Below are 19,052 nucleotides of genomic sequence, written 5' to 3' on the forward strand. Positions count from 1 at the left end.
CAAAAAAAAAGTAAAATATTTTTTCAATTCATGTTTATTTGAGCAGATCCCAGGGGGTCAGATTTAGTCCCATCTGTAATATTGTGGTGCCTCAGGGAAGTATACTCGGTCCAGTACTTTTGTACATTAATGATTCCCTCAATTCAAGTGAACACTGCACTTGTCTTCTTTATTCAAATGAAACTTTAAATTGATATTTTACTCGAAGAAAATTAATTCACTCAAAACTGTCCTGATTGCAGTTAACTATTTTACGAGTCAACTAGTAGTGTATATCTATCAAAACAAAACAAAAAATCATGTATTATTTTTCACTCCATTGTTTTGGGCAGTTTCCCTTACACATGGTATCAGTATTCAAGGATTTATAAAAGAGCGGAATCAAAAAAATATATATATATCTGTACGACAACATCAGGACATCTCAACTTCTTCTGTGTCAAATACATACTTTATCCTAAAGCACTTCTAAATGACTATTAAACTTTCACAGTTTGGTCTCTCAGTACCACAGACATGACTGAACCACTTCAGAAGAGCATTTAAAGGAACAATTGGACATTTTGGGAAATATTTTGTTTGCTGTCCTGCAGAGGATTAGCAAATATAAGGCTACAGCTAGCAATTAGTCAGCTTAGCTTAGCACACAAACAGGAAACAGGGAAAGCGTTTTATCTGTCTCTGTCCAAAGGGCAAATCTCCTGACTAAACAAAATGTTTTAAATCTTTTTTTTTTTTTTTAGAACTGAAGTATAAAAACGACCATTTGCATTTTACAGGGTGTTAAACTAATATACAGAGCAAGTCTAAGTGTTTCCCCGTTTCCTGTCTTTGTGCTAATCAAAGCTCATTAACTGATATAAGACATGATATACAAGACAGTTTCTCTTGACCGGTAAGTGAATTGGAATATTTCCTAAAATCTAGAACTTTTGCTCCAAGATTTGTAGAAAACTTAAGACTTTTTTTTTTTCCAGAACACATTTTGCCCAAGTGCTTCTGTAAAGATTAGCATTAATGACGTTTTCTTACCAATAAATGTCCCAATGTGCAGATGTGCAGCCCCCCCCACCCCCCCGGAGCTAAACATTCATCCTGTTAGTGAAGCGTGCCTTTCAAAATATCTGCCATGAAAACTGAATATTTTTGTATCATCCCCATAAATCAATCACTTGATAATATTATTAGAGCCATCTTTCATGAACTGCAAACCAACATCCAACTATAACAGGATTCCCTGTGGCACCTTTTCTGCATTTAAGGTTTTCAATTATTTCTTAAACAACATTAGACATGACACGTCCGTACCATGAACTAAAATGTTCCTATTCATAATCTGATCTTCAAAATGTTAACTTCCAATTTTTGTATCAGTCATAATCTCTCCCCTAACAGAGTTCACATATAATTTGTTGCTTCTTTTAACACGTGACTATCAACATAGACCTCAGATTACTGTAACTGATCCTGATTTATTATCTTGCTTTATTAACTTTATCCTTGCAATGTAGAACAACAGAAAACTGAGTCAGTTACCAGCTGTTGGTGTTTCTTAACATTAATTTACCCCATTTTAAAAAAAAAAAAAAAGAAAAACCCAAGGCTACAATAACATGTAGACTCCTCTAACTTGAAAACAAGAAATATCTGAGCTCAATTTTTAACTATAAACTAAAGTGTGGGGCTCAAATGAGGCTCAATATTATTTGGATTACTTGGTGGTTAAATTTAGGTGAAATGTCACACCCTGTAGTTGTGTATCACCCAAAGTAAACCTGTAAAAAGTGAAGATTTGTAGCTGTAGAAAAAAAAATGGGGAATGTGTCAATACCATTTGAGCCCAAATTATATTAAGGTTACACAAATATTAGAAAATAAATGTGCTTTTGGAACATTTGATCACAGACTGAAAGTGGAAAACGTTGTGAAGCTCAGAGCTCGTTCTACATAGCGGCTCCGAGCTGTACGTCGCGCACCGAGTCTGGAAAAGTAACCAAAGAAAGCATTACAAAAAAAACCAACAGATTTATGACTGTGCTCTGTGCAAAGTATGTTCCTATTATGGAGTGAGTTTTTTTTTTCTACAACAACAAATCTTTTGAACATAATCTTTTCCCCACACTTCACAACGGGTGATCTACAACTATTTCTTTAAGCTATAAATCTTTTTTTTTTTTTTTTTTTAAAGTCTGTACATCCTGGGCTTTAAATCCTATCAGGGAATGTTGCTGCATGTCATCCCTTCTCTCGCACCTCACTTCCTGTCCCTTTCAAACAATAGCAGAAATGCCTGGAAAAACACAAGTAACTGAAGCTAATCAATAAGAGAAAACAAAACGCACTATCATGGTTCCAGATCATCACTGGTAATTTGTTAGCACTTTGAAATTGACTGAAATCAGACAACAACTGAAAATTCATATTGTGGGATCTTTTCAAGTGATTGGTTCATTCCTATTAAGTTAGTGAATACCCTCACCAAAGGAAATCATGATTCATTATCCGACAGTCCTGGGTGGTTGTGAGCCCCAGTTTGTAAACCACTTGCAGCAGAGCAGCCGTGCACGGCTCTTTTTTTTTTTTTTTGCTTGTGGGATGAAGTCCACTCTGTTAATCAGAACAAATGGATTTTTTTTTTTTTTAGGCACGAAAGGCTTTCGCCACTGTCAACTCTTCTCATCTTCATCCATGTTTTGAATACATTCACTGTCCAAGTGCATGGAGCTCAGCTGCTCCTCAAAGTTCAGAAACGAGTGGCTGCATTCCTTCTCCAACATTTTCTTCCAGATTCTTACTGAGAAGGAAATGGAGACAACATGGGGTTATCTGAGTTGACTTTTAAAAGGTGAAATCTGTAAAAAAAAAAAAAAAAAAAAAAAAAATCGTGCTTCTCTAATCTCCATGATGAAATCTAATCTAAATTTGTCCGACTAATCCAGAGAAGAGCAGGTATCTCTGTCTGGTTTGCAGAATTTCAGCAGATCAGTAACTTACTATATTCAGGTTCTTCTGGCTGTGTGCTGTCAGGATCAGACTTCGGTTCCTCGGCCGGGCTGTTGATCTCCTCAGTGTTCGCTTCCTGCTCTTCCTCTGCCTGCCCTCTCTGCTCCAGGCCCAACACCATCTCCTCATATGCTCTCCTGGCCTCAGAGGACAACTCGATCATCTTATGATAGACATCCTGGGAGTAAGAGAGGTTTTGTTTTTTTAGCTCGTTTGGAAAAAAAAACCCTGAAATACAGTACTTGCTGTGCCTGATTTTAGTGTGAACGCCTGCTGAACATAAACCTGACCTGTGCACCATCGTAGTTGAAGATGCCGACCAGGCTGACGGGCACGGCCTTGTTGACGGAGCGGCCCAAAGCTTTCCTGGAGAGTGCAAACACGAACGGCACCCTCTGTTCACGACACGTGTCGATGATGGTGTGGAGGGCCTCATCCAGGCCGCCTGTGACGGTGACATTTCATTAACATCAGTGCAACGTTTTAAAGTATTCTGTGGTTCAGTTGGTACGTGTCTGTATCTCGTAGTGTATTTACGGACAGTTACGACGCACGGTCTTTCTCTGAAAACAAATCTTAAACAAAGTTAATCATATGTCCAGACGAAGCTGCTAGTTTCCCATCCAAAACAGACCGGTTTTAAAATGCTCTCCAAGTTGGATGTAACAGAATCCAATACTGTCAGTTGTCACGTGCAATTTTGAAAATGCAGTTGTTGCATTTTAATGTTAAAAGACCCACAAACATTCACTGTTTCTTGTGTATTAAGTATGAGGATCTGCTGCTTTTTACTTTCTGGGCTTTGTCAAGGGCTCTTTTTACATATTTTGTTGAGCATTTCATCGACTAAACAGTTGAGAAAATAACACTGTCACTATTTAAGGAACAAAGCTTGGCGCAACACTACCTGCCTTGTGAACCATCTCAGAGAAACTACAATCTCTACTTTTGCTATCATGGATTTGTCCTTTGGCCACTTTTGAACTTCACTTGATTTTAAAATAAAAACACAAAACACTCAAACAAAAACTTGCACGTGCATTTGACAAATTATGCAAAGAACTTGGGCACAAATTTTTGAGAAAATGATCACAACTCTTTCCCTCCATAAAATGACTTCCCTTATTTCAAACCTACTGAAAGTCATCTCTGACGTCGTACAGTACCTTTGGACTGGATGCGTTCACAGTTGGGTGAGATGATGACGCACTTGACCTTCCTAAGCTTGAGGTGCTTCAGGACCTCTCGGAGGCCCATCACGATGCGTCTCTTCATGCGGGCCTTCATGGGGTCCTTCTGGTACAGGCGGTCCTGGAACCGAACCAGCTCCTTCAGCAGATTCGTCACACACTCATCCACGTCTTTGCTCAGCATCTGGCTGCAATAGCTGACGTGCAAATGAACAGAAACGTGAGAAGAACGGTGATTTAATTCCGTGGCTGGTTTCTTATTTCTCACAGAAGAACATTGGACACAGAGCCGTCAACTCACGAGTCGCTCATGATTCAGTGAAACACGCAATCTTACTCTCTGAACTTCCTGCTGTGGATTTTAGGTGCATTGGGTGGGTTGGGCTCAGGTGAGGTGGTTTGTTGCTGTATGGTCTCATCCTTGTCAGTCTCTTCATCAGCCTCTCCCGCTATCTGGTCCGAGCTGTTTAACTCTGGCTGATCATCGGATCCCTCCGTCGGACTGACAAACTCATCTGAGGGTTGAGAAGCCAAACGTTTCCCTTCATAAAGCTGATCATCGCTCAGTAAAACAGGATTGGTTCTATTGTTTCACATGCTCGCTCTGACCTGTGGCATCTACATCTGCATCAGCATCAGCATCTACATCTGCATCTACATCTGCATCAGCATCAGCATCAGCATCAGCATCACCCTGCTCTTCTTCTTCTGTGGCCTCGTTGGCGAGTGTGGACTCGTCTTCAGGCAGCAGTCCTCGCTCCTCCAGCAAACGTCTCTGTTTCCTCTCCTCTCTTTCTTTCAAAATGACCTGAGGACGTGACGGATATAAAGTCCTAAAAACAAGGCCGCACTGCTGAGATGCATTTTTCATGAAACTCTTCCAGACTAAGCGGACTTGCCTTCTTGAGAGGAGTGGGTTTCTTGGCTTTGGGCACCTCTCTCTGCTTGCCCTTCTTCACCAGAGGGCTGGTGGAGTCCAGGGGATTGTGGGCGATTTTATCCTGCTGCCAGGGCGGCTTCTTCTGGAGCGCCGGTTGCTTCTGGCCGACAGGCAGTCCTCCACCAACTACAACAAAACAAGGAGGACGTATTCTTGATCAGGTTTTGAAAGCCTGCACCAACAGGTTTGGATCACAAGGCAAGTCCTTATTAAATTAGTATTATTGTTCAAAATATGTTTTCAAATTAAATGTATGGAGTTGAGTGAGGACAAAGGCCGAGATGTCGACACAACCAACCTGAGAGGATGAGCGGCTTGGCGTCCTGCTTGGCTTTCTGAGACTGTTGCTTCTTTTCCAGGGCAGCCAACATGTTTCCGATGTCCAGCTGGACGGGAACTTTGCTCTTCTTCCCAGACACTTTCTCAGCTTTCTAGAAATCAGGTGACCAAAAACATGGCTACTTATTCAAAACATACAGTCTTGATAGATACCGTTTTGTTCAGGATAATTTCAACAGAGGAAAAACACAAACCTGTCCTTTCTTAGTGGTTTCAGTGGGCTGCGTTTTTGCTGATGATGATCTTTCCTTGTTCTGATCAACACACTGATGCTGACTTCTTTCTCTTTGGTTTTCCTTCAAAATGAAACGTGATTTTCACATAAACCTCACTGTCAATTTAATTTGTGTTTCACTACACACGACACTCTAACGATATATACCTGATTGCATAGCTTTGTACTGCTGCTGGTTATCAACCTGTCTGTCCCAGTGAAAGATGGAGTCAAGCCGGGGAACTCCTCTTCATCCTTGAACAAAAGCAGACAACGACGTCATCCATCCTGCCGTGTTTCTAAAACCATGTGTTGAATGACAAAACGTAACCCAGACTTTGTTCACCTCAAATTTCGGAGGCTGTTGAACAATCGCCGGTTCCTCTGACTCAGCTTCTGCATCTTCTCCGGTGCCTTTAGCCTTCTTCTTTTTCTTTCGTTTTTTCTTGCCTGGGGCTCCTTCTTCCTGCCGTGCAGTCATGTCCTCCAACTGGTAACGTGTACAAATCACAAAATACAATGTTGAAAGAGTCCTGCAGAGCCCAGAGCTTCACCTGAACACTTTACTACTTTAGACAGTGGCTGATTTCACTTATCAACATTTGACTGATGCTCGAGGGTTAATAATGTAAAGACTATTACAATTAAATTTGTTGATTGAATGCATACAATCTATACAGATCTGAGAATGTGATCAAGTTATTAATTGCTGGTTAATTGATTTAATAAATTCATGGTAAAAATGGTATAAAATTGACAGAGATACATTTATCAAATTCATATACCAGCAAAACTGTCCATGGCTATACTATACTATACTATACTATACTATACTATACTATACTATACTATACTATACTACACTACTGTTCTAAATGCATTTTCAGCCACAGAACTCAGCTCACCCTTTTGTTCATCTTGGTTTGATTTGAATAAAGAGCAGATTTCTACGGCTCTCCTCTGAAACTCTCTCATGTTACAAGTTAAAAAATAATTCATTAATTTATGAACTTTCAAGACCTGCAGATTCCCTACAGAAAATGAAGTATCTTTGTTGAAAATCAAAATCAAACCCTCATCACACCTGCATGTGGTTGCTGTTGATCGCCTTTTCTTTTGGGGCAGGTTTCTTGGGAGGCTGAGAGGCGATGTTAGCCCACGAGGCCACCGGTGGCTGACCTGTCACACACACACACACACACACACACACACACACACACACACACACACACACACACACACACACACACACACACACACACACAGAAACACAAACACACACAATAAAAGGATGATCAGTGTGTGATTTATTATTGATGTTGCCTTCTCGTCTTTGAAAGACTGACAACAGGAAGTGTCCCCCTACCTGCTGGGATAACAGGGGTGTCTGGCTTAGCCTCAGTGACACGCTGTTGGGCGTCGAGTCGTGTCGGGGATCCTCTCCTTCCAGACTACTCAACAGAAAAAACACACACCGCAACAGATTCACGAGAGTAACTTTGTGTTATTGAAGTACAAAAATAAAAAGCAGCCCCAACTTTTACATGATCATCACATCTGATAGTTTCATGAGCTGACCTTCCAGGAAGATGCCAGTTTTGGAGTTTGGGGGTCTGTAGATGGAGGACTTGGACCCCAGCACTCTTTCTGAGCGACAGGAGGAGCTGCTTTTCTCAGAGAAATACCAGCTAACTCCGGGAAATCAGCCATCTTCACTTCAAATGGCACCAAGTTTGTCGGTGCTGGTTTAGACTTCCCTGCGGAGTTTGGGGCAGACCTGGTACCTCTAAAACCTGTGGATGAATTCAAGTTCAAACAGGTATTTACCTCCAGTATGTAACAAAATGCACGTCCAATGACTGAAGTAAGGAAAACTAGGTCTGCGCTGAAAATGATAGGATCCACTGGCTGTAGTATCGGGGCATCAGTTCATGTAAAAGTTAATAATGCCACGTATGATAATTACCTTTTTTCTGTGTATCCATTGAGTTCTTGCCCATGAGTCTGCCTTGAGAGTCATTGTTGCTTTTTGATGTCTGTGAGAAAACAAATCATTGAACTGAATACATGAATAGAGTTTGTTCATATCTTGTTTTTGGCTGCTCAAAATGTAACCAACCTTTGCTTGTGGGTCCCTTGCAGACTTGTCTCTCTGTGGGAAATCATCCCTGCTCTCTCTAACATGCCGGCTGCTGCTGTAACCATGATTCCTCGACACATCTCCTGCTTTTCCAGCTGGCTTTGGGCTCAGATCTGACAGGTTCCTTAAAAAAGTCCAGACAGAGATTAGCAGTTGAATATTTCAGGTGAAGGGTCCAGTGAATGAATTAAAGTGAATATCCCTGTTGTTCCCTTCCTACCTTCTTGAACTCTGGTCTGACACATATGGATTTGGTAACACTAGAGGTGCTGTGAGGGCTGCGTCAGGCTCGGCAGTTCTCCGTCTCCTCCGGTGCTGATGGTCCAAAGCCTGGACAGCAGATGACTGTTTGCTCTCCTGCACAAAGTAAAGACCGTCATCAACAGTGTTGTGTTTGTGTTTGACCTTCAACAACCATCTTATTGACTCCACTTCAAGTAAACCAACCATATTTATCTCAACACTAATCACCACCACCATTACTACTACCACCACTATACTACTATCAATATACTACTACTACTACTACTACTACTACTACTACTACTAGTACTAACACCACCACCACCACTACTACTACACTAATACTAGTACTACCACTACAGCTACTGTTACTACTAAAGTACTACTACCACTATACTACTACTACTTATATTACTATACCGGTAATATACTACTACTATTACTATTACTATACGAGCACAACTATACTACAATACAATTATACTACAACTGCTACAATACTACTACTACTATACTAATATAGTACTAGTACTACTATAATACTACTACTATAGTACTACTATACTACTACTACTATAGTATTAGTACTACTAATACTAGTATTAATACTAGTACTACTAATACTAGTACTATACTATAATACTACTACCACTACTACTATAGTACTACTATAATACTACTACTATACTACTACAGCTACTGTTACTACTACCATACTACCAGTACTACTATACTACTAATACACTACTACAGCTACTGTTACTACTATAGTACTACTATAATACTACTACTATAGTACTAGTACTGCTACTATAGTACTACTACTATAGTACTAGTACTACTATAATACTCCTACTATAGTACTACTATAATACTACTACTATAGTACTACTAATACTCCTACTATACTACTACAGCTACTGTTACTACTATAGTACCCGTACTACTAATACTCCTACTATACTACTACAGCTACTGTTACTACTATAGTACTAGTACTACTAATACTCCTACTATACTACTACAGCTACTGTTAGTACTAGTACTGCTAATACTCCTACTATACTACTACAGCTACTGGTACTACTATAGTACTACTACTATACTATTATTATAGTACTAGTACTACTAATACTCCTACTATACTCCTACAGCTACTGGTACTACTATAGTAATAGTACTACTAATACTCCTACTATACTACTACAGCTACTGCTACTATACTACTACTATAGTACTACTAATACTCCTACTATACTACTAAGGCTACTGTTACTACTATAGTACTACTATAATACTACTACTATAGTACTACTATAATACTCCTACTATACTACTACAGCTACTGTTACTACTACAGTACTAATACTAATACTCCTACTATACTACTACAGCTACTGTTACTACTAGTACTAGTACTGCTAATACTCCTACTATACTACTACAGCTACTGGTACTACAATAGTACTACTATTATACTAGTACTATAATACTCCTACTATACTACTACTATAATACTCCTACTATATTACTACAGCTACTGTTACTACTACAGTACTAATACTAATACTCCTACTATACTACTACAGTAACTGTTACTACTAGTACTACTAATACTCCTACTATACTACTACAGTACTACTAGTACTACTAATACTCCTACTATACTACTACAGCTACTGTTACTACTAGTACTACTAATACTCCTACTATACTACTACAGCTACTGTTACTACTACAGTACTAATACTACTACTAATACTCCTACTATACTACTACAGCTACTGTTACTACTAGTACTACTAATACTCCTACTATACTACTACAGCTACTGTTACTACTTCTCATTCGAGGGTAGCTTGTGTAGCTCGAAGTTAGCTGAAACTGACAACTCGCTAACGTTTCATAATTGTAACTTTTGGGGAGCCACTCAAAACTAATGTCTTAATATACGAGTTAACTAACAATTTATTAGTACAGCCACACCAGCCGTTCACTTATTAGTATGTTCTACACTTGTTTTTAAACGGATAAAGTTCGCTAAAAGTTAGCCTAAGCTCAAACACATGCTGGCCAGCGAGCTAAAAACAACCGTAACGCTACTTTTCATCAAATACCTTGTCCATCTTTGGGTTTTCCTAGATGCAGTCACATCTTCGCATGTTCACTCGAGCCACCATCAGTGGTCAAACTCCTTCCTCGTTACAGCGGTGCCACATGTATCAGCGCCAACAGGCTAACCCAGTTTAGCAACCTGTTTGATAGCATTAGCAGGAGCAGCTAGTTGATTGAAACAGCTGATGATGACGTCAGAGGACCGACAGCGACCTCTGCTGGCACCTCTGACTAGTGACACCCGTAAACTGGATATAAACATGAGATTTATTCTTTTAAAAAATAAAAATCACAGTTTAACAAGCATCTCTAAAAAAAAAGTCACAGAATAAAACAATGATGTAAACATGTCTGGATCCTGATGTTCGCTCTGTCATGTCACTTTTGATCATTTGAATAACTGAACTTTACTGCACACTTTGCATTATTGAGCTGGTGAGACTATGCATGGGCATGCTGCCAACATCTACCAGCACTTTCAACACGACCAACATATTTCTGCTCATTTTGTGCTCCCTTATTGAGCACTCCTAAATTAATTTGTGTGTAGCCCATGCGAAGCCCCGGCAGCAGTGTTTTGTCCAGTAAAGTCATTGGAAAAGATAGTTTATGTTAAATTTAAAAAGAATTATCAGAAAATTAAAAGTAAAACAATCAATCATTATTATCAATGATGCACTAATATGCAATCAATATTTCAGGGCTTGTTAAACCTAAGATACCATTTACTTATTTGTATACTGTTGTGGTTTAATGTATAAAAATCACAACTCTACAATACCTTATTCTAGAGATGGATGGTATGTTTTTATGTAACATCCAAAAATTAAAAAAAATGTTGTGTAGGAAAATGTATGTATTGGAGTAAGAGTATTATGGAGCATAACTAATACAAGAGTACAAGTACCTCCAATACAAGCTCAGTACATTACTTAAATTGAAAAGTTTACTGCAAACCTTTTTGAACAATTATACTAATTACTTTTATGTAAGATTGTTATTTATTTGCATAGACACATGCTGTAGGGTTTGTTTGTTCTTTTTAATTAGAAGAAAATAGAATCTCAAAATGTATTGAAGTTAGTGAAAATAAAATGCTACTTTGTGAAATACAAAATCGGATTGATTGATAACAAAATACTGCACTATAAAATTATACAAATGATGTTTGAGCACCACCGTATACCATGGAGTCTATAACATGCACAGGTCTGTGCAAATAAACAACATTATATCCATTTATTAACACAATAAAAAAAACAACTATATTCCCTCTGTTTGGCGAGCGCATCGTCTTCTCGCATTGTTCTGGTTCATGTGATGATCTTTGGCCGACAGCACAGAAAGCAAATATGTCCTCGTTATTGTAGAATGTGGCAAAGTAATACATCCGTGGTTGCTCACCCAGAAGATGTAAACATCATAACATTCATTGAGGCAACACAGTTATCAGCCTTTTAAAAGTCTTTTCAAGTCTCCGTGCTGCTCCTTTATTCCTCCTTTAGCCTTGTGGCTCTGCCCAGGAGCACTAGTGGTATCACGAAAGCGGCTGATGTGAGGAGAAAACAGGTCTGTGCACCCGCAATCCAGTAAACTGTGGAGCAAACACGAGAGTGGAAACAAAATGAATGGAGATATGCAGCTGATTCAAATGGTATTGTTTCAGAAGGATCGACTGTTGGCTAACATTTCAAAATTCAACACATTTTAAGTCTACAAAGTTCAACTGGTCGTCGTGACACCGTTCTCTCCTATTCCCACAGCTCCCTCACCTGAGGAAGACACCACTGGTCCCAGTGCTCTTGCCAGGGCGCCCAGACTACGCAGGATCCCCATCACTGTGCCTTTCTGACTCGCAGAACCTGGAGGAACAGCCACGGCGGACAATCAGCGACCAGTCTGCACATTATAGCATCATTAAAATGGTTTCATCGGTGAGCATTAACAAGAGGCTCACCGTGGTCAGAAACAAGTGTGGACAGGCAGGGAACGACTACTGCAGCCGCTGGAAGAACAGGAAGGACATAAATAATCAGTAAATCTTTTACATGATGTTTCACTTCAACCAACTGTGATTTACATCTGTATGATTGGTGATTTTTGTATTTTTATGTAACCTTCATTTAACCAGAAAAGTCACATTTATAAATTAATTTATTGGACCTCAGAGGTATAAAACAGAGGGCTTAAATATTTAAAACAGTTAGATAGTCAAGCTCTCAACTTTATTTATCTTGATTTGATCTTGTTCTGGTTTATTCCAAAATATATATTTCCAAATCCTCTGTGCAGATGCCTTTTCTAAATCTGTTCCACACTAATATTTCATAATGCAGGCAATGTTTTATCTTCTTAATTTCAAGGTTTAAATTCATCAGAATTTATATTAAATTATAAAACATGTTTAAGAAGCAAATAATAAACTCAATTTGCAGTACAAATAGTATGCAATTTAACCACTTATTATTTTTCTAATTAATCTTGAGAGACCCGGCTCATGTGAAACAGTACAGCGATTCCTCTCCTGAGCTCTTGAAGGAGGGTGTTTGAAAAGCAAGTTATGCAGTGTTCAGGATATTATTTGCATCATTTATAATCCAGAGTAGATAAATAAGTAAGGTTTGCAATCTGATTTGTTACTAAAGTACAGTATTATCGTCCTGCTTGTTCATCTTGGAAATGTTCTCCTATTTAATCAGTTTAATTTGTATTTTCTTGGTTGTTTATCTTTTAATCCATTTGCACAGTCTGGAGATAAAATATGATGAAAGAATTTAGGCCTACTGTTATTTCATTTGGTTATTGTTCAAACACAGTAAATGTAAATATGACTCACCAAAGGAGTATAACGCCAAGCCGATGTACAGCATTGTTAAATTCCATGATAAACCAATGAGAATAAAGGCTGGGATCAATAATATGATTGCCTAAAATCAAAGAAAGATGTTTCAGTATTTCTGCAGTTCATCTGGTCCCATCAGCACTGAACACATGTTATTGTGTCGTTATCTATCCAACATAAGCAGATGGTGCTTTTACCATTCGAACAGCCTTGATATGGTGCCCAGGTTTGATTCTGCGAGCGTAACCCCCCTGGATTAAAGCCATGATGACACCAATGAAGAAGAACATCTTTCCTTGCTGCATGCTGTTGAGGAAAATGGTAGGTTGCTGTTTGAGTTTTCTGACTACGTCTGTCTGACAGAGACACAATGCCTTATCTCTGAGTGCATACCTTGTAAACTGGAAGCGCTGGTGAGTCAGAAAACTCAGTGTGAACTCCAGACCGGAGAACAGGAAGAGGTAGCAGAAATAAACCACGCCCAACACTTGGAGCTTTTGCATTCCTGTAAAAGACCAACCCACTTCATATGAGCATGCCATTTAAGTTCATTCAGCTTTATATTTGGGTCAATAGGGTATAAGCTGCTGCCTCACACTGCACTCACTTTCTTTTGAAGGCGGCTCTTTGGTCCTGGAAACAGCAGCAAAATGGAACAAAGATAACGGGTTGAGGAGGTCGCTAGAGTCCCCACACCCTGGAGATAAGGCCTAGGATCAAACCAGATATATATATATATATATATATATAGATAGATAGATAGATAGATAGATAGATAGATAGATAGATAGATAGATAGATAGATAGATAGATAGATAGATAGATAGATAGATAGATAGATAGATAGATAGATAGATAGATAGATAGATAGATAGATAGATAGATAGATAGATAGATAGATACTTTATTAATACTTTATTAATACCCAAGGGGAAATTGTTTAAATCAGATAAATTATCTGCATTTCTGATAGATGATTATATCATAGAAAAAAAGGTTTGCTGTCATTGATGTAAACTCTATTTTCTGGGAACTTGTGTGATGGCCATAGGAAGTGAAAACACCTGCGTAAGTGGACATATTTAATGTATCTGATGTTCAAGTGTGTTTTTGATTTCCCTGCTTGGAAAACTCCCTCCAGAACTTCTTTAAGTCAAATAAAAAATACTCGCTTTTATATATTATGGTGTGTCTGGTGTGGTTTTTCCACCAAAAAATTAAATGACCATGTTCTTCTAAACATGCAATAAAAAATATGCAGGTATTGATAGTTATATCTGTATCAATGTAAACTGAAGTATTTCTATTCAATGCTACTTTTTACTTCCACTCCACTACACTGCATTTTACTCCCATAACTGTATTTTACAGCCATAGTTATCAGTTAGTTTTCAGATGAAAACAGCATATCATCAGCGTATAAAATATGATGAACTGCTACAGACTAAACAACAAAAAAGTATGTAACATTTTTACATTTAAGTAGTCAGACTGTTGCTCAGAGCTTCAGTTTTCTTTGCTGTGATTAAACTCTGAAGGGCAGACCAATCAGCAACCAGTGTGGAAGTGCGATGACATTTAATCCTAATGTTGCTGCTCCAATAGTTAACCTAAGATCTATTCACACAGTGAATTTGGATCTGTTAATACCAGGCTTACATTTTAGTGCCACTTTGATAATATTAAAATATGAATATAAGATGACTCTGAATCTCTGAATGGGGCCGTCCTGCATAACACGTTCTTTTATTTATGCTGCTAATACTTATTCTTTTCTAGAAAATATTTAATGTGGATGTTTCACTTTTAATTAAGTATTACTACCTTTACTTAAGTAAAAGATCTGGATTGTTCTTTTAGGAGAGCTGCACAAGCACTACTGCCTGTTTCTTTAAAACTATGTGATTCAGTTCATCACGGAGGGAGTGCCTCCATAAACTAACCTTGACGTCCGGCGTTAGCGTCTCTGGTAGCATGAGCCAGATAAAGAGCAGATCGGCAGCACTGAAGGCCAAGGCGAGCAGAGCTGGAGTTTGGTAGAAAACATTTCCTGTTGTTCTGGAGCTGATGGCAAAGTAGGCCCCCATCAGAGGCCCCACAGTGAAGCCCAGGGAGAAGGCAATGCCGATCATAGCCTGGTCACAATGAAATCCGGCTGATTTTTTTTCCACACTTAAGACAGTCAGCTTACAATAACAAAGGCATAAACTGCTTGAATTATGTACAATTAAAAAACACGAGGGTGAGAGCCACAGAGTTATTATAATATATTTCCCTGTGATCCTCCAGTCTCTGCATCTGATCATATTAACGTTTATTTAAGGTGTTTAACTTCAACTTTTCCTGTGCCTACCATTCCTCGGTTCCGTGTTTTTGGACAAGGCAGGTCGGCCACGATGGCGGTGCAGAGGCTGACGTTGCCCTTACAAATGCCCCCAATCATCCGAAACAAAAGGAACATGCTGAAGCTCTGGGAAACAGCCCAGACTGCGTAGGAGGCCATCAGCCCCATCTGAAACACAAAGCACCCGATCAGACCTGAATGAACCAGCGCTGGCGGCAGGACTGTACGGTTTCTAATGTGAGAGAACACTAATGTTTACACTGTAAAGATGTAGTGTAGTATTTACTCACTGTGGTCAGTATGAGCAGAGGTCTTCTGCCATGACGGTCCGACAGAACTCCGGTTACAGGCGACGACAGGAACTGCAGCAGAGAGAACAGCGACCCAATCAGACCTGAAATTAAAAATGAAGGAGCATTAAGCCAAAAAACCTGGTATTATCTCAGCTTGTCTGCGTTATTGAAGTTACGTGTTTCAATAATCATAATGTCATGCAAAAGACAAAGCTCCAGATCAGCTGTATACAACCGGATATGAATCCAATGTACCTCCAAACAGCACACTGTTGTATTTCTTCTCCATAGGAATCCCAACAGCCTCCCTGAACCAGTCCACAACGCTCTGCAGAGACTGATACACCACATCCTGCACGGCAAGAACACACAGAGATACGACCTCAAACAGAGACGACAGTGAAGAGGCCACTTCAGCATGAGTCAGCATTCAGCCTCCATCGCCTACTGATCCAATCACTCATGGTTTTCATGGAACAGATTCTTCACACAAAACCCGTCTTTGTTTGAGGGAGCATCACAGGCTGCACAGAAGCTGTCCAGGAATTCACATAAAAATTCACCTTTTTTAACAGCTGAGGAATCATTTTATTCTTCTGGTAACGAACTAGCTCACTGTTTGATCAAAAAACATATTTCAAAACCGTGTGGTGAGAGTTTTCGAATTGCCAGGAAAAATGCACTTTATCAGCTACCTAGTTTTCTAAATGTGTTGACTTGTATGATGCACCTTGTATGATGCTCTGTGTCCATATATGACAATAATTCATTTCAAAAGTGCATTTAAGTCATTGTGCTGCTCTTATAGAAAGTAGTTTAAAAAAAAATAAAATAATCCAAAATCCAAAACCAACCCCTGTTTGTGCATAATGGTCCAAAATGGAGGGCAGCAGAGGGAGAATCAGAGTGAATCCCAGCAGGTCCAGCAGCAGGATGACAAACACGATCCTGATGACCGTCGATGAGAAGGAGCCTCTGTCCTCTGCAGCTTTGTTTACATCAGACATTCCTCCTGCTGAGTACGGTGTCTCTTCTGTTACTGTTCAGAAACATACAGCAGATGATTAAAGGGCGACACTGGCGCGGAAATAAATGTGGGACGTTTTATATACAGTGTAATAAAAGTGTCAGGCAATATGCTTGACCTCTTATCTTCAGGAAGAGCAACCAGTAATGCCCTAGTGCTACAGTTACAGGTCTGTATTTCCTTTCCAGTTTCCTGGAAAGAAATGTTCCAGTGATGACTAACTGTAAGATATTCAAGGTCAAAGTCTGCAGGCTTTGTTGGTAATCCCATACTTCCTCATTCACTCAAAAGATCTGCTCTTCTTAAACACCACACCCCAACATATTCCTTTAAATGGAGTTTATGCTTCTAATTTATTGGAATGAACTGAACTGAGTTGTGTCTCCATTTTTCATTGTAATAATGCCACATACACATTCCAGTTACATCCTTATTACTTTCTAGAAAGTTATAACAAAAAACACAAAAAACACCTGTTAACTAAAAGTTAGTAATCTGCAGGTTAATGGGCAAAGCTTTGTAGAAACATTAAATATAGGCGAGTATTTTAATGACACCTGCAGCTCAGTTAGTTGAACGTTTATCTCCACTGGGGAGAATTGGGAAAAGTAAAAGTGCTGAAACAACCATGTAATTATATTAAATTACAATTAAAACCTGCATTCAAAATTTTACTTGAATAAAAGTAAAGAACTATTGGCAACAAAATGTGCGTTAATTATCAATCATACGATATTCTTTTGCAAGAAATGAGTGATTATACGTGACATTGTCAGATTGCTAATACTTGGTATGTTGGCTCGTTTTAAATACTGAATGTACAGTAAAGTTTTCTTTATTACTCTGTGCTCTTCCAAAAGGGTTTCAAGATAAATCTAAGAGCTTGTAAATATACAAAGTTTGATTCATCTTTTGCACTTTTTGGGACTTTTCAACAGTTATATCATCTGACATTTAAAAGACGACAAGCAGACAACCCAACTATTCACTGCTTATATTTAATATACTCCAACTTATTTAAGAATTTGTCGTATTTTGTGTTATTGGTTCATCCTCTAAAATCTTAATTTCAACACTATGTTGTAACTGAGTGTTGCATACACGTAGCAGAGTGTGGTCAAACTAAAGTACGTCCCTTTGCAATGTACTGGAGTAGAAATATTAAGTAGCATTTAATGGTAAATACTCTAATAAGTACCTCAAAAGTGAGAAAATTTACTTTTAACTACTGTAAAAATGTGAAAGTTATGGATTTGGAAAGATGCCTCTCCACCACAGGACAGATCTAAGCAAATAAAACCCAGATGTGTGTACTGTATTTTTTACCACATCTTCTGACAGTAAGACATCAGGAAGGAGAGAGAAAATGTGTCGTTCAAGGAAGGACGAAACAGTTCCTCTATGAACTCATTTCAGCAAATACACCCACATGGCACCATTTCGGGATTACTTTTAAAACACGTCTCTCTAATAACAAAACACATTCCCTACAAATAGCCTAAATGCTTCAGAAGAGTCTATTATCGATCCAGTGAGACTGATCAATAGCACCTCTCAGCATCACCTCTTTTCGTTTTTTTTTTGCTACTAAGTGAACAGAAACACTGGAAGACGTTTTACTTACACTGTTTCCGCAGAGTGTTGAAATCAGAGCAGCCGATCACACCGAGGTTTGATCACTTTTACCTTCTCCTCCTCCTCATCAGCCCATAATTATTAGTCCACACAAGGAAGCGGTGTCCTCTTACATTCGGATGACAAGAATGTGGCGCAACCAACCAACCAACACGCACACTACAAAACGCTGCCTTCAGGTGATCCGCGGAAGCTCGTATTTTCGTGTTTCACCTTGTGCAGGTTTAATCGTGATATTTTTCGATTCAGGGTGACACGAATCATTATCTCCATCGCCAATATTTCAGAGTTGTGATTTCTCATAAAACCGTTTAGAAATCGTGGAAGGTGCCTGTTAACCATCGGGTTTTTAAGTTTGCGTTGGTGTTAAAGTAATTTATAGATAGTTGTCAATACCGTAGTTCATAGAAAACGGGAACTACTGATAAATAATTTGGGGTGGTAAATTTCCTAAAATGTAGACTAAATATTGGCTAATGCTAGACAAAAGAAACCATAACAAACAAAACATAACGGACATCAACTTGTGGACCACTATGGAAACATTTGACTTAAGTGTATAGAAAAAAAAAACATTTATTCATTGATATTTGCTGATATTTAAACACATACGCAAAGAGAAAGGATGCATCACTGCCCATTTGTGACCTGTTTTTTGCTTCATGATTTAGTCAGATAGCAGTCTGTGAGTAAACAGAGAGCAAAACTTAAAAACGTTTTTTTTATA

General features: G+C 38.8%; 2 protein-coding genes across 6 annotated transcripts; both read right to left on the reverse strand.

The window, feature by feature from the left end:
* Positions 1 to 350: 350 nt before the first annotated feature.
* secisbp2 (SECIS binding protein 2) lies at positions 351 to 10,347 on the reverse strand. Of its 4 annotated transcripts, none has more exons than XM_069706521.1 (18): positions 10,187 to 10,347; positions 8,047 to 8,183; positions 7,806 to 7,950; positions 7,653 to 7,722; positions 7,265 to 7,479; positions 7,053 to 7,137; positions 6,771 to 6,865; positions 6,033 to 6,176; positions 5,855 to 5,941; positions 5,667 to 5,768; positions 5,432 to 5,564; positions 5,093 to 5,259; positions 4,833 to 5,001; positions 4,531 to 4,714; positions 4,170 to 4,390; positions 3,294 to 3,448; positions 2,995 to 3,181; positions 351 to 2,794 (listed from the first exon to the last, which is right to left on the reverse strand). In XM_069706521.1, the coding sequence occupies exons 1-18, from the start codon at positions 10,193 to 10,195 to the stop codon at positions 2,667 to 2,669; spliced, it is 2,433 nt and encodes an 810-aa protein (XP_069562622.1). In that variant the 5' UTR covers positions 10,196 to 10,347; the 3' UTR covers positions 351 to 2,666. The 4 variants fall into 4 exon arrangements, with proteins under 4 accessions (XP_069562622.1, XP_069562620.1, XP_069562623.1 ...); XM_069706519.1 differs by having other exon boundaries at positions 4,827 to 5,001; XM_069706522.1 differs by having other exon boundaries at positions 351 to 2,790; positions 4,531 to 4,708; positions 4,803 to 5,001.
* Positions 10,348 to 11,409: 1,062 nt separating this feature from the next.
* Positions 11,410 to 18,398, reverse strand: mfsd10 (major facilitator superfamily domain containing 10). Of its 2 annotated transcripts, none has more exons than XM_069706537.1 (13): positions 18,315 to 18,398; positions 16,518 to 16,702; positions 15,919 to 16,015; positions 15,661 to 15,764; positions 15,380 to 15,538; positions 14,970 to 15,161; positions 13,634 to 13,736; positions 13,420 to 13,531; positions 13,224 to 13,332; positions 13,021 to 13,111; positions 12,142 to 12,189; positions 11,957 to 12,046; positions 11,410 to 11,778 (listed from the first exon to the last, which is right to left on the reverse strand). In XM_069706537.1, the coding sequence occupies exons 2-13, from the start codon at positions 16,668 to 16,670 to the stop codon at positions 11,675 to 11,677; spliced, it is 1,362 nt and encodes a 453-aa protein (XP_069562638.1). In that variant the 5' UTR covers positions 16,671 to 16,702; positions 18,315 to 18,398; the 3' UTR covers positions 11,410 to 11,674. The 2 variants fall into 2 exon arrangements, with proteins under 2 accessions (XP_069562638.1, XP_069562637.1); XM_069706536.1 differs by having other exon boundaries at positions 13,420 to 13,549.
* Positions 18,399 to 19,052: the final 654 nt, after the last annotated feature.

The sequence above is a fragment of the Brachyistius frenatus genome, unplaced genomic scaffold, assembly GCF_029030835.1.
Source record: "Brachyistius frenatus isolate BFR_SWC_R1_liver_20210118 unplaced genomic scaffold, ASM2903083v1 Contig_63, whole genome shotgun sequence".
NCBI classification, from domain to species: Eukaryota; Metazoa; Chordata; class Actinopteri; family Embiotocidae; genus Brachyistius; species Brachyistius frenatus.

Bases quoted from the DNA above. Each gene is read 5' to 3' on its own strand.
- secisbp2 (XM_069706518.1), bottom strand. The intron at 6,177-6,770 runs GTGTGATGAGGG...ACACGTTACCAG, and splicing joins TCAACAGCAACCACATGCAG to TTGGAGGACATGACTGCACG. The intron at 2,795-2,994 runs GTAAGTTACTGA...TTTCCTTCTCAG, and splicing joins GCCAGAAGAACCTGAATATA to TAAGAATCTGGAAGAAAATG.
- mfsd10 (XM_069706536.1), bottom strand. From the start codon at position 16,670: ATGTCTGATGTAAACAAAGCTGCAGAGGACAGAGGCTCCTTCTCATCG. The intron at 16,016-16,517 runs GTTGGTTTTGGA...CTTGCCGTGCAG, and splicing joins ACCATTATGCACAAACAGGG to GATGTGGTGTATCAGTCTCT. The intron at 15,539-15,660 runs GTGAGTAAATAC...TTTGTGTTTCAG, and splicing joins CTCTGCTCATACTGACCACA to ATGGGGCTGATGGCCTCCTA.